General features: G+C 42.6%; 1 protein-coding gene across 4 annotated transcripts in view; it reads right to left on the reverse strand.

Moving 5' to 3' along the window:
• Window positions 1-1,109: 1,109 nt before the first annotated feature.
• aff2 (AF4/FMR2 family, member 2) overlaps window positions 1,110-13,489 on the reverse strand; it is a 453,090-nt gene continuing 440,710 nt past the window's right edge. For all 4 annotated transcript variants that reach the window (XM_078547681.1, XM_078547680.1, XM_078547683.1 and 1 more), the window contains 3 exons: window positions 12,594-12,643; window positions 7,860-8,083; window positions 1,110-6,047 (listed from right to left, as the gene is read on the reverse strand). In XM_078547681.1, coding sequence (XP_078403807.1) covers window positions 5,926-6,047; window positions 7,860-8,083; window positions 12,594-12,643 — 396 coding nt within the window. In that variant the 3' untranslated portion in view covers window positions 1,110-5,925. The remainder of the gene's footprint in view (window positions 6,048-7,859; window positions 8,084-12,593; window positions 12,644-13,489) is intronic.

Genomic DNA, 13,489 nt, shown 5'->3' on the forward strand with positions numbered 1-13,489 from the left:
AATGAAGGATCTGTGTTCGAGGACTTTGAAGGAGGAGGAGCCAACGACATTCAGTGTGACTAGGGGCTAGGGGGTGATGGATGTGCATGAGGGCATGTGAAAATGGTAACCCAAAAAAGTGGGGGGGGGGGGGGGGGGGGGGGGGTTGTGGATAAGGGATGAATGTTTGAAATATTGCCAAAAAAGAGATATGTCTAAGCTTTTTGTCTTGCACTCATCAGGACACGCGCATGAATATCAATATAAGGCAGAAAACAACAAGAATTTATACTGTATGTGAAGAGAGTGCTGATTGGTTGGCAACTGGCATTGCCATGGAGAATGCACCACTGACAATTAACTGCCAAGCATTGTTATACACAGGGCCCTGTTCTTTGCAGACAGAAAGAACATGTACATACATTGCTTCTGTTTCAGCTAAACAAAATAAGTGACAACCATTCTCTGACTCATTCCTGAGGGTAATGCCTTGACTAGTCAGAGTCAAGCTGACTGGTTTAAATACAAACAATACTTAGCAGTTAACTGTCAGTCAACATCAGTGGTGTATTCTCCATGGCAATGCCACTTGCCAGCCAATCAGCACTCTTTTCACATACAGTATAAATTGTTGTTTTCTCCCTTGTATTGGTATTCTTGCGAGTGTCTTGATGAGTGCAAAAGGAAAAGCTTAGACATGTCTCTTTTTTCAGCAATACTCAAGTTATGTACTACCAAACAACTGTTTAAAATATTTGGAAACGGGTGGGATAGGATATGGACAATGTAGCTCTGTATGAGATGGAGTTTATGTTGGGTGGAGACCAGGAGCTGACTGAGCAGAACATTGGACAAGTCTAGTCTGAAGGTGATAAAGACCACAAATGAGAGCTTCAGTAGCTGTGGAAGTGAGGTGAAGATGCAGGGGAGCAATATTTCGGATATCCAACGTACAAGTCAGGAGAATGATGAAATACTGTCCAGTTGCCTGGATGAGTGCAGCTCCCACAGCACTCAAGAAGCTTAACACCATCCAGGTGTCAAAGCAGCCTGCTTGATTGGCACCCCATCCTCAAACATTCACTCCACCACCAACTGCCCTTGAGAAGGTGGTGGCGAGCTGCCTTCTTTAACTGCCACCAATGAACAGTAGCAGCAGCGTGTACCATCTACAAGATGCATTGCAGAAACTCACCAAGGCTCCTAGGGAATCACCTTCCAAACAACGACCACCACCATCTAGAAGGACAAGGGGAGCAGATACATGGGAACTCCACCACCTGGAAGTTTCTCTCCAAGTCACTCACCATCCTGACTTGGAAATATATCACCATTCCTTCACTGTCGCTGGGTCAAAATCCTGAAACTCCCTCCCTAACAGAACTGCAGATGTACCTACACCACTTGGATTGCAGCAGTTCAAGAAGGCAGCTCACCACCACCTTCTCAAGGGCAATTATGGATGAGCAATAAATGATGGCCTAGCCAATGATGCCCACATCCCAAAAATGAATTTAAAAAAATGAAAGGTGACACTTTTGTGGTGTGGGACTAGGCTCTGACAGGCCATCGAGTTTATGCATTTTCTCTTGAGGTTCACCGTGCAAGGCAAGAGGGTGTGGAATTGAGAGCCAGGGTGCAGCATTTCTGGAGGAAACTGAACAAGGTGACTTTGGCTCATCAATGTTGAGCCTCAGGTGGTCCTGGTTCATATCCACCTTGATGTCAGACAGGCTGCCAAGCCGCATAGCACAGGTCGTGAAGCCAAGGGTGGTGATGGAGTGAGTAAAGCAAGTGTGATCAGAATATGTATGGAGGCTGACCCATGTTGATAGATAATATTCATGAAACGTCTTTACTTGTAGAGAATGTGGTGGGAATGTGGGACTCGCAAGTGGTTGAGATAAATAGTATTGATGCATTTAAGGGGAAGACAGATAAACATGTAAGGGAGAAATGAGCAGAAGAAAATGCTGATAGGGTAAGATGAAGAGGGGTGTGGATTGTTAACACTGGCATGGAGTAGTTAGGCCAAATGGACTGCAAATTCCACATAATGTTGCTGAGAAGTGGCTTCAAAATAAGAAATAGGAAGCGGCTAAAGGGATAGATGGAATGGAATACCCATAACAAAGCAGCAGATGACAGTGTTGGTGATAAGTACGCCTATCAGTGGCAATGAGTCAGGGGAGAGGCTAGGGAGAGTTTGGGTGAGTGACATTGAGAAAGCATTGGAATTTCACTCTCTTAGATTCCAAGACAGCCAATGAAGTCATTTACTTTTGAACATTCTAATTCACTTATTATTCCCTTTGTTAACACATAATCAGTCAATGGCATATGTGAATCATTTCAGAGCACCATAATATCAGTTTGGAGGGTTCAAATAACTCCCTCATGATATTCCAATGTTGCCTTCATTCCATAATAAAGCTGTTTAATTGTTTTTGCTTCATTAGACTTAAAAGTAACTTTTAAATACTTTAAAATTAGTTTTTGTAATGACCTTTGAAAAAAATACTCAAGAGGGAAGCAAAGGGATATTGAGTCTATGCCACAACAAAACCAAAAAATGCTGGAAAAACTCAGCAGGCCTGACAGCATCTGTGGAGAGAAAGACAGATTCAACATTTCAAGTCCTTATGACTCTTCCTCAGAACTTTGAAGACGAGTCATACAGACTCGAAACGTTAACTCTGTCTTTCTCTCCACAGATGCCGTCAGGCCTGCTGAGTTTTTCCAGCATTTTTTGTTTTTGTTTCAGATTTCCAGCATCCGCAGTATTTTGCCTTTATCTTGAGTCTATGCCACTTGTGAATAGGACCTTCCTCAATGAAATGTTCTACTTCTCCTGCATTGCGTCTCTCCCAGTTAATACATTGTGTCCTGCCCAATGGGTCAAACTCATGTACGTTGTAGCGCAAATAAAACGTTGTTTCCAAAGCTAATAACTGTTCACCCCTTACAACTGGACTTAGAAAATAGTGATGCCCCTTTGCAATGACCAGACCCATATGCCCTGTAATTAAAATGTCCTCCGGAGAGCTCTCCATCAGAGCCTGGGCAGAATTTAAGGCAAAGTCTTCCTGTTTGTTAGTTAATGGATGGAGCACAGGCAGAGCATGGGGGTTCAGTTGAGCATAGTGATAAGTTATGGGGTAACCGCCGTTTCTACAAAGCTTGCTTGACTGCCTTTGGGAATCAGCAGGAATTCCCAAGAGTTTTCCCTGAAACTAGTTATGGTAGATAGCGTTACTTAGTAGTTGGGGAGGGCGTAGCATGAGGGTGCACTGACTAACAGGTAGGCCGGTGGACCCGATGGTCTGCTCCCACCCTTCTTTTTATGTGTTGGTAATATTAACAGAGCAACCAGAGCTATTATTAGTCCCCTACTTAACATGATTAAGCAACTCAAGCCCTCAGTTTCTCTTCCCCTGTCCAAACCTATCTAACTGTGCCCTATGAAGATAAAGTAGGGCATAAATCTGAAGTCAGTTCAATTATATGCCAGTTGAGACAGTTCTGAGACGGCCCGTTGAACAATTTATTTTAAAGAATGACAGAGCACAAAGGATGCTCTTCGGTCCATCATACCTATGCTGGCTCTTTGAAGGAGCTATCCATTAGTCCCACTCCCCTGTTCTTTCCCCAAAGCCCTGCAAATATTTCCCTTTTAAGCATGTATCTATTTCACTGAACTGGATCTTTAAATCCCTGCCTTAAAGGTTAACACAGCTTCTACAGTTGCACTATCTCAGCATCAGAAGGAAAGAGCCAAGCCACTGTACGCCTTACCACAGACAGGCAGCTGACCCATACTGGGATCATTTCACATAAGTCATTTGGTACATTGTTTTGTTTCCTTCCAATATATTCACGTACATAAAAATAAATTAGATCTGCCTTTCTCATGTCAAAAAGGCCCACAATTTGGAAGTATATGATTGTGCAATGAGTGGAACTGGTGAGGAGCTTTGCAGGTTCAACTGTGTCTTTTTTAAAATAGCAATCATGTATGGGAAATGAAAAATACTAATATTTTGAGACTTGCCGGTGAGTGCGGCTGCAGGTTCTGTTGTTTGTCCCCATAAACTAGCTATCTCCTACTAAACTCGGCTGTGCTTTCAAAAGGTAATAAGGCACAGACAGCTTTGTGTAACCGAATCTTTTTGATGCCTTCATTTGTAAGATATGTGTATTATTAAAGCATTTAGCTTGAGTTTTCCTTTAAGATTTTGCTGCATTGCACTTTTCTTTTGAAGCTCAACCAATATTGACATGTGATGGACATTACATTAATGATAATTGCACCTTTTACCAGATACAGGCTAAGGAATGCTTTAAGGACAACTAAACGACACTTAATTCATAAGAACTGATATCGCATGTTATGTTTCCAGCAATAATCGCCTCCAGCTGGCTACATAAAAGCCTCAGATGAGATTCTCGCTAAGTGAAGAGGATTCCTTGTGCCAGTTATTTTGGTCGTCTTAAGCCAGGATTCATTTTGATGTAACCTGGCATCACGGCTCCTTGTCAGGTTTGAGCGGTCAGCTAGCATTCGGGGAGGAAGCCTTGATCCTGAACTCACACCATGAGGTACAAGCACTTGATGCCTCTTCCTGAACTTTCTCTTCCATTATCAAGACCAACTCACGTAGTTGAAACAGGTTAACTCCTCTCGCCCGCTAAAAAGCACTGAGGAACTTCAGATGAGCGTGTTAAAAGTGCTTACCAGTTACTTTCCATAATGCAATTCCAAGCCCTTTTCTTTTAACCCTTTTGTCCATCTTGGGCAAAACCTTAGGTCTTTGAATGTCCTCCCTTCCTTCTGTTCTCCTCAAATTTTCAATTCGCAAATTATTACCATCACTTTTATATGCAGGCAGTTTTCTTTTTCCAAAATTGGTTGTGGGTTGACATGTTGCATGCGATAACTCAAAAAAAAAAGGGTTGCGAGACTATGAAAGGAAATGATCTCCTGGAATGGAAGAAAAAAGATAGATGGATGCTTCTGATGATTTTGCCATGTAAATCTGAAAGGTTGAATGCACCTTCGAGGATAAAATGGCCTCAGCTTTGGAGTCGTCCTAATAAATGCTGAGGCTCTGACCATGGAATTCTTTCTTCACGCACCAACTAGGTGTTAGGACTTAAATCCTAATAAATATTCTCAAAAAAAAGTGCTTGTGATCACAAATCTCTAAGGCATACCATACAACATGTAAGATGATGAGTTTTCACTCCACGGAAAACACAGACAGAGCACTTCAATTTAATGCACAATTTTCCATTTCTACCTGTGTACGGTTTCTTTAAGCTTCAAAAAGAAGGTATAAAATACAGAGTCAAATGACTCCACCGTTTACGCGTTAGACTCTCAGTTTTGACCTTATGCCGCAAGCTGACCCCTTCAGCACTCTGTCACAAAGTAGCATGTTCTCCACACATTCTGGGTTACCCAAAGTTTGAGAAAGCTCAAGGATTGATTCTTCGAGAGCAATTTCTTTTTTGGGGTTCTCCAGCAGTAACTCAACATACTCGCTTTCTTGTGAGGCATTGCATTTTTCTCTCAGGCACTCTTTGTTTCCATCTCAAACATGGTCCTAGTTTGTCTCAGCCTCTAGGCAGTGTAGGACGTGGCAAAATGCCTCAGGACTCTGTCGTTCCAAAGACCGGAGAAGTCAATGAAGTACCACGGAAACAGACAAGCACAAAACGTGTGATGTTGGCGCTTTTTTCCTTTGAAGTACTGGGGTACAGCTCCTCTGATGGGAAGAGCGTCAACCAGCTCCGTAACATCACCAGGAGTCTGAAGTACGGCTAGAGGAGACGTGTCATCGGTGACTCAGTTTGCAGCCTTGGAGTTAGCAGGGATTCCACCAGTCGTGGTCCTGGCAGAGGTAGAGCTGGAAATGCAAAAAAAAGGAGCGTGCAGCACAGTCACTATAATAAATGAGCCTCTACCCTCAGCCAATGCAGTCCCTGCCGAGTGTACCGAACCAAGGTAGTCATGTTGCTGTGCTGCGTTAATGGTCCCATCAGCGTGTCCAGCTCATGAAAAAAATCTACAGTGAAGGAAAACGTGAAAAATGGATCGTCACTCTAACACACATCTAGAGCAAATTGCAATCTAAAATGCCCTGAAATCTCGTATGTGATGCTCTTAAACGCCATTATTGTAATATTGTTACATTTACCTTCATTACCTGGTAAGCTGCTTCATTTTAAAATCCCTCTCTAAGACAGACCATGTTTACACCTTGTGATTATCTGCGATGTTGCACTTTACAGCTAATTTGCAATTATCTGCATTCTAATGAAATACATTCAATCGATATTATCCCTGGTTAATTTTCAGAGCAGAAGTAGATATCGTTCAGCCTTAACTACTGTGCAAACAACATTACTCATCTATGATATGCCTTGATAGAAAACCTCTTAACTTTAAACTTTTAATTAAATATCACAAACAACCATTCAAGTGCTTTACATGTTCAAGCATAATTTGGTTGGAATTCATTTTTTTTTAATGAGATTTATATCCCATTTCACTTGCTGGGCTGGGACTGCAGTGATTCACAGAAGCAGAATTTATTTGACCTGTTGGAAACAGAACTGAAAAGGGAGATTATACCTCCGACATCCAATCAGTTCAGAAGAAATAGTGAGAGGGTTACATCCGTGTACAAGTATAATATTCCAAGTAATATATTTTAAAGCAAAAATGTTTTCTGTTTAGAAAATAAGAATTAGATGCTCTAGTTTTTAAAAAAAATCTTTTTTATTTAAAATCCGAATGCAAGAACAATCTTTAAATCAAGGGGTTGAACTAGGCTGTTATATTAGTGCTATATTTGATCCCAAGATGAGCTTCTGACCATATACTCATACCATCACTAAGGCTGCCTACTTCCACCTCCATAACATCTCCCAATTCCGTCTCTGTCTCAGCTCATCCGCCACTGAAACCTTCACTCATGCCTTTGTTACCTCTAGATTTGACTACTCCAATACAATCCTGGCTGTCCTTCCACATTCTGCCCTCTGTAAGCTTGACATCATCCAAAGCTCTGCTTCATGTGTCCTACTCGCACCAAGTCTTTTGCTCCTCAATGTCTCCTTGTTCTCGATTCTCCCACCAGAGGAAGTACTTCCTCTGAACCTCCCCTCTCAAATCCACTTAACATTGTAAATACCTCGATCTGATCACCCCTCAATCTTCTTTACTCAATGGAATACAAGTTTATGCATCTTCTTCTTCAGTTCTCTGAACAAAGGCAGGTCCGACCCAGGGCACCGTGGCCTCCACCATGGGTAGGACAAAGAGGCAGGTCCCGAATCCACCCCTGCCGGAATAGGGATTGAACCCTATGCTGTTGGCACCAATCTGAACCACACTGGCCATCCAGCCAACCGGCCTCCCGAGCACCTCAAGTTGCTGTGGCAACTTACATTTTTTACATGCATGCTGTAGCCTGAAGCTATGGATAGTGATGGTCGAGACTCCAATTTCTTTCCATCACACAGTTGACCAGGGATCTCTCCTGCTCTAACCACCTGCCATTTGTCTGTGTAGGAAGCATTTGCAGGTTGGGACTCAACCTATTTAGCCACGTTATGAATGCACCCTTTCTTGGTCATCAAGTCCTGGAATGGGACACAGACCCAGAGCTTTTGACTCAGAGGCAGGGATGCTACCCACTGTGCCACAAAACCATAGCTTTATGCAACTAACCTTCATAATTTAACCCTTTTATCCCCTTTATCATTCTGATGAAACTGCTTGCTGAGGTGCACGTGTGGAACTGACTGCAGGACACATTAGTTGGAAACATATACATCGCTTCTGCAACAACAGACTCATGAATGGCTCTTACCTTTATTCTCTCTGGCCAGCTTGTCAGCTGTGTCCCAGTGCTCGTAACTCCTGAGGATGTTGTTGGTGATGTTCACGTGACTGGCAGCCATGTGGTGAATCCGTTGCGGAATGCTGATGGTGGCTGAGGGTGAGGAGCCTGTCGTGCTTGTGTAGCTCCCGTGGGACCCAACTGAGCTGACTGGAGATGGGCTGGGAGATAGAGGGGAGGCTGTTCCTGTGGTTCTGCACAAAGGGAGATAGAAAATACATCACAATCTGAGTTTGCCAAGCAAATCTTTCTTTTCTTGGGAAGTGGGAGTCGCTGGCAAGGTCAGCGTTTGCTGCACACCCGTATTTGGCCTTCAAAAGGTGGTGGGAAGCCACCTCCTTGAACTGCTGCAGTCCATGTGGTGCAGGTACACCCACAGTGCTGTTAGGAAAGGAGTTCCAAGATTTTGACCCAGTGACAGTAAACCTAATTGCAAGTCAGGATGGTGTGTGTCTTGGAGAGAAATTTGGTTTTGTTGGTGGTGTATCCATGCGCCTGTTGCCCTTATCCTTCAAAGTGTTAGAGTTTGCGGGTTTGGAAGGGGTTGTTGTGAGTGACAGGGTTTGATTTGACCTTGGTCGACGTGAGAGATCCCTTGGCACTATTTTGAAGAAGAGCACAGGAATTATCTCCGGTGTCCAGGCCAATATTTATTCCTTAATCAACATCACCAAAGCAGATCATCTGACCATTAACGCTATGGGTTTTTGCTGTGTGCAAATAGGCTGCCATGTTTCCTACATTACAACAGTGACTACACTTCAATAAGTACTCATTTGTTGTGTGAAGATGGATGTTATCTTTTTTAATATTTTTGGGATTATGGTGGTGTTCTGTGAAGAAGGCTGTGTGTGTGTGTGGGTCTGTATGTGTGTGTGTCCATCCATGGATAATTAAACTGGGGAAGGTTAGCAAAGACAGCTTGTCGGTGGGAACTGAGAGATGAAAGGTAGAGGTGCTAGGTGCATGCGTTTTTAATGACAGGCTACGATGAAGTTGGAATTACAAGTAAATAAGTTGGGTTTTAAAATTTGCATTCGGCAATAGGTAAGGGCTTGACTTTTCAGCTGTTAAATTTCAAAGGGAGTTTAAGGGACATATACAACTTACGAAGGCTTCATAAATAGACAAGGAAAGGTTATTAAATTTTATTTGACCAGAAAGATTTTTATTTTGGAAAAGTCGATTTCAGAGAGATGCTTAGAACAATGGATGAAAGGGGAAAAAAGACATTTATGGGAGATATTTAGCTGAGTTGTGGTGGCTGTGTGGGGGACGTGTCCTGAGACCAGCTCTTTGCTGGCAAAAATTGTGGAATTGAAGCAGCCACCCAGTTTCAAGTCAGAGAAGTCTTTGTTTTCAGAAAGCAATCTGTTTCTGGCTTCCTTCATATTTCCACAGCAGAGTGGAAGAGGGTGAGAAGTCGTCTGGTATACTTTGTTAAAGTAGCAACAGTTTTTGCCTTGGGTAATATTACTGGATTTTTATGGTTAAAAATCTATAAGGGAGTTGTTGCTAAGTACTTGTGTGTTCTGACCAAGTGGGTTTTTTGAGGAATGTTTTATAAGACTGTTTCAATTGTGCAAATTTACTCTTGTGTGTTTAAGTTTTTTCTTGTTAATAAATCTTTTAATTTTAAAATCTGGGATTCTATGCTTCTGGGACCAGTAGTTTTCCCCTCATTTTCAAAATACAAAAAAAAGTTATGATCAGTAAGACAAGTTTCCCTCTGGGGCTTGGCTTGCTCATGAATATCATTGGCTGTGGTCGTAACAGTTGCAAAGTGCTTTGGGACATCCTGTGGTTGTGAAAGTCGCTATATAAATGCAAGTCTTTTGTTCTTTATCTGGCTTTGAAAATACAAAAGAGTGAATCTGGCTAATAACTCAGGCAAAATGAATCATTTGATGAAAAATTGGCTTGGTCAAGCATTTTTCAGCATCAGCTGCTGTAGTGATGTCACATGGTAGGAGGTATTGATGAACTGACCTGGCTCTTGTAAGCCACAGGGTCAAAACTGGGATATGACAGACAAATAGAGAGGTAATCCATGGAGGAAAAGCCTATTGACTGACTCAAATCTAGCTTGTTTATCTCCCTGAAATCTTAATATAATTAGGAAACAAACAGCCATATAGAAGGAAGCAGATGCTGCTGAACCTGTAGGCAGTCCCTTTGTTCACTATGTCAGTGGGTTGCTTTCATGATCAATACATTAAACAGCTTGGGAGCACTCAGTGGAGCTTGATTAACACTGTGATGTATGATTTTATTTTATGAATCAATCAGAGTTCTGTTATTTTTATTCATAACAATTACACTCAATCCTTTCTTATTTGTTCTGACAGGAGCCCAGGATAAATGTTGTATTGAAAAACATTTAGACCAGATTAAACCCAGCTAAATTTTCAGTCATAATCGCAATCACCAAGCATCGTAAAAGTGGCGGCGATTTGCCGATCAACCGTGACTTGGATTGCTTTTAAACTAGATCTTAACATCTATCAATGTAGTATGCACCAGTCCTTCAGCAAATGTAAACATTGTGACTCTGAGTCTAAAGGTCGATATTAAATTGAAAGATGGCAACTCAGGAGGTGAGTAAATCACATTAACTGTTGACAATTCTCCTTTATCGGAGGCAGCCTGTTTACCGCAAGGTTATACAAATTCCCTGGACAGGAGGGAAAAATGAAAGGGTTGGATGTTAAATATATAAAAAAAACAATTGTGACTGAAAGTGGAGGGGGACACAAGAATGCTGCCCGGGTTTTACCCTGATCACTCTTGTAACAAAGACCTGAGCTCCCATTGAACTCAAGCCCAAAGGCAGCTGAGAAAGGCTGTTCCCCTCATAGGACCAGAATTTCCTGTAATAACGGCAAATTAACAATGCACACCTTTAATAATATGCAAATCGCCCAGCAACTTGTGACGAGGAAGAGGTACACCACGAATTGCAAATCACCACAAGTTGCTGGACATCTTCCACTGCTCTGCTATTAACTTTGTGAAAACAGCCTCTCGCCCTTAACCTCCTCAGGAGTTTCATGAGGTTGCTGCATTGGCACGTTCACTGTGCACTAAACGCAGCACAGAAGGTTAATTGGACCAGCCAAGTAAATAGTGTGGCTACAGGCGCAGTTCAGAAACTGGGAATTCTGCGGTGAATGACTCACCTCCTGACTCCCCAAAGTCTGTCCGCCCTCTACAAGGCACAAGTCAGCAGTGTGATGGAATACTCTCCGCTTTCCTGGATGAGTGCAGCTCCCACAACACTCAAGAAGCTCAACACCATCCAGGACAAAGCAGCTCACTTGATCAGCACCCCATTCACCACCTTAAACATTCACTCCCTCCATCACCGATGCACAGTGGCTACAGTGTGTACCACCTACAAGATGCACTGCAGCAACTCAATAAGGATCCTTTGACAGCACCTTCCAAACCCGCAAGCTCTACCATCTAGAAGGGCAAGATCATCAGGTGCTTGGGAACACCATCACCTGCAAGTTCCTCCCTAAGCCATACACCAACCTGACTTGAAACTATATCACCTCTCCTTCACTGTTGCTGGGTCAAAATCCCTGAACTCCTTCTCACTGTGGGTGTACCTACACCACATGGACTGCAGCGGTTCAAGAAGGCAGCTCACCACCACCTTCTCAAGCGCAATTAGGGATGGGCAACAAATGCTGGCCTAGCCAGTGACACCCACATCCCATGAAAGAATAAATAAAAATTCTCAAATTAAAAGCTTGAATCCCTTTTTAACAATTGGATAATTATTAATAATTACCAATCAATCTCTCCTGCCCAGAAAGTGAACAATTTTATGTGTGAGGTCTTGTTGCTTCTGGCAGTGAATTTCATTCAGAGATTTTAAGAAGGTTTAATTTTTTTACTGTGCCTTTCTATCTCTCTTTTTCTTTCTGAATCCAATTTTTCTTTCCCTCTCTTCTTTTTGCACTTGATTTGACATTGAATTCACTCCCTGTAATCCACTCTCATTCTCACTCTTCCTGTGCTTATTTCCCAATAATTTCAATCTTATTTGTTAAGGAGAGGGACTGTTGGTCCTATAGTTCACCATTCCCCTCCCTGAACCATCATCAACTTGCACTTCCAGCAAGTTTGTGAGAAAAAAAAACGTTAATCGCTAAATGTGCATGCTCAGAAAAGACTTTGCATTTATATCCAGCACTTTCCACACCCACCAGATGTCTCAAAGTGCTTTACAGCCAATGAAGTACTTCATGAAGTGTAGTTACTGTTGTAATGTAGGAAACATGGCAGCCAATTTGTACTCAGCAAACTTCCACAGACAGCAGCGTGATAATGACCAGATAATCCGTTTTTTTGTGACGTGGATTGAGGGATAAATATTGGTCAGGACACCGGGGGTAACTCCACTGGTCTTCTTCAGAATAGTGCCACGGGGTCACTTACATCCACCCAAGCATGCAGATGGGGCCTCAGTTTAACTTTTCATCTGAAAGATTGCAGTTCCGACAGTGCAGCAGTCCTTCAGTACTGCACTGGAGCATCAGCATTAATTTGTTTTTGCGCTCAGGCCCTAGAATGGGAGGCAAGTGCACCACCAACTGAGCTACAGCTGACACATAGGTCTAAGTAACAGGGCATACGGTCAGATGCTTCACTCCAACAAAATCTGGTCCATAAGAATTATTAAGGGAGACTTACTTTCCATTCGTTCCCCAAGGAGAAGGAGCTTGTGAGGCTTTTGAGGAACTCTGCAACACAAAAAAATCATGCATGAAAATACAATAGACCCCCAGTTGGCTTTCCAATGAGAAGTAAAATAAATCCAGTTTACAATTCTCTTTTATAAGAGGGGAAGGGGCCAGTCATGTCACAGTGTACACATTGCCAAGGTTTACATTGTCAGAGTAGTTAAAATTAAGTAACTGAGCAACAACATAAGGATACATTGAGCGTTAATCCCTAAACATTGCAAGAGACAACTCCTGTTACTATGGCTATAGAAGCCATAGTAACACCACAGCCAACTTGTCCACAACTCTAATTTAAACAGCACCTTTACAACTGAGAATAATCCCAAGGCGCTTTACACACATGATACCGGATGTGGTAATACAGTGGTAACAGGCTATGAACCAGAGGCTGTGAGTTCAAATCCTATCACAGCAAACTATAAATCTGTGGGCTAGTACCAGGAAATGAACAATCCTATTAGGTCTCAACAGCTAACTGGTTGACTAATGCTTGAAGGGAACTATGTGGTTAGCTCTTAATGGCCCTTGACATGGCCCAGCAAGCTGCACGTTTATGACACAATTAATTTATGATGAAGACCCACTGTCACTTCCTCGAGGTAAGTAAGGAGGGACAACAAATATGGTCTCCTTCTGTGCCGGATGATTCAATGATCATGTTGCTTTCCAGTCGCTTCAGAGACCTGTTCAGACAATTTACTTCCAGGTTCGGTATTTCCCAACTACAGAGATAACATAATCCACAGGGGCATCGCCAATCCTGTCGTGTCACATGCTCTCAGCACCTTGTACCTTTCCCAGATTACGGGGATTGAGGCGATGCTTTGCAGGACAATCAACACA

Source organism: Cetorhinus maximus, chromosome 8 (genome assembly GCF_964194155.1).
Source record: "Cetorhinus maximus chromosome 8, sCetMax3.hap1.1, whole genome shotgun sequence".
NCBI lineage: Eukaryota > Metazoa > Chordata > Chondrichthyes > Lamniformes > Cetorhinidae > Cetorhinus > Cetorhinus maximus.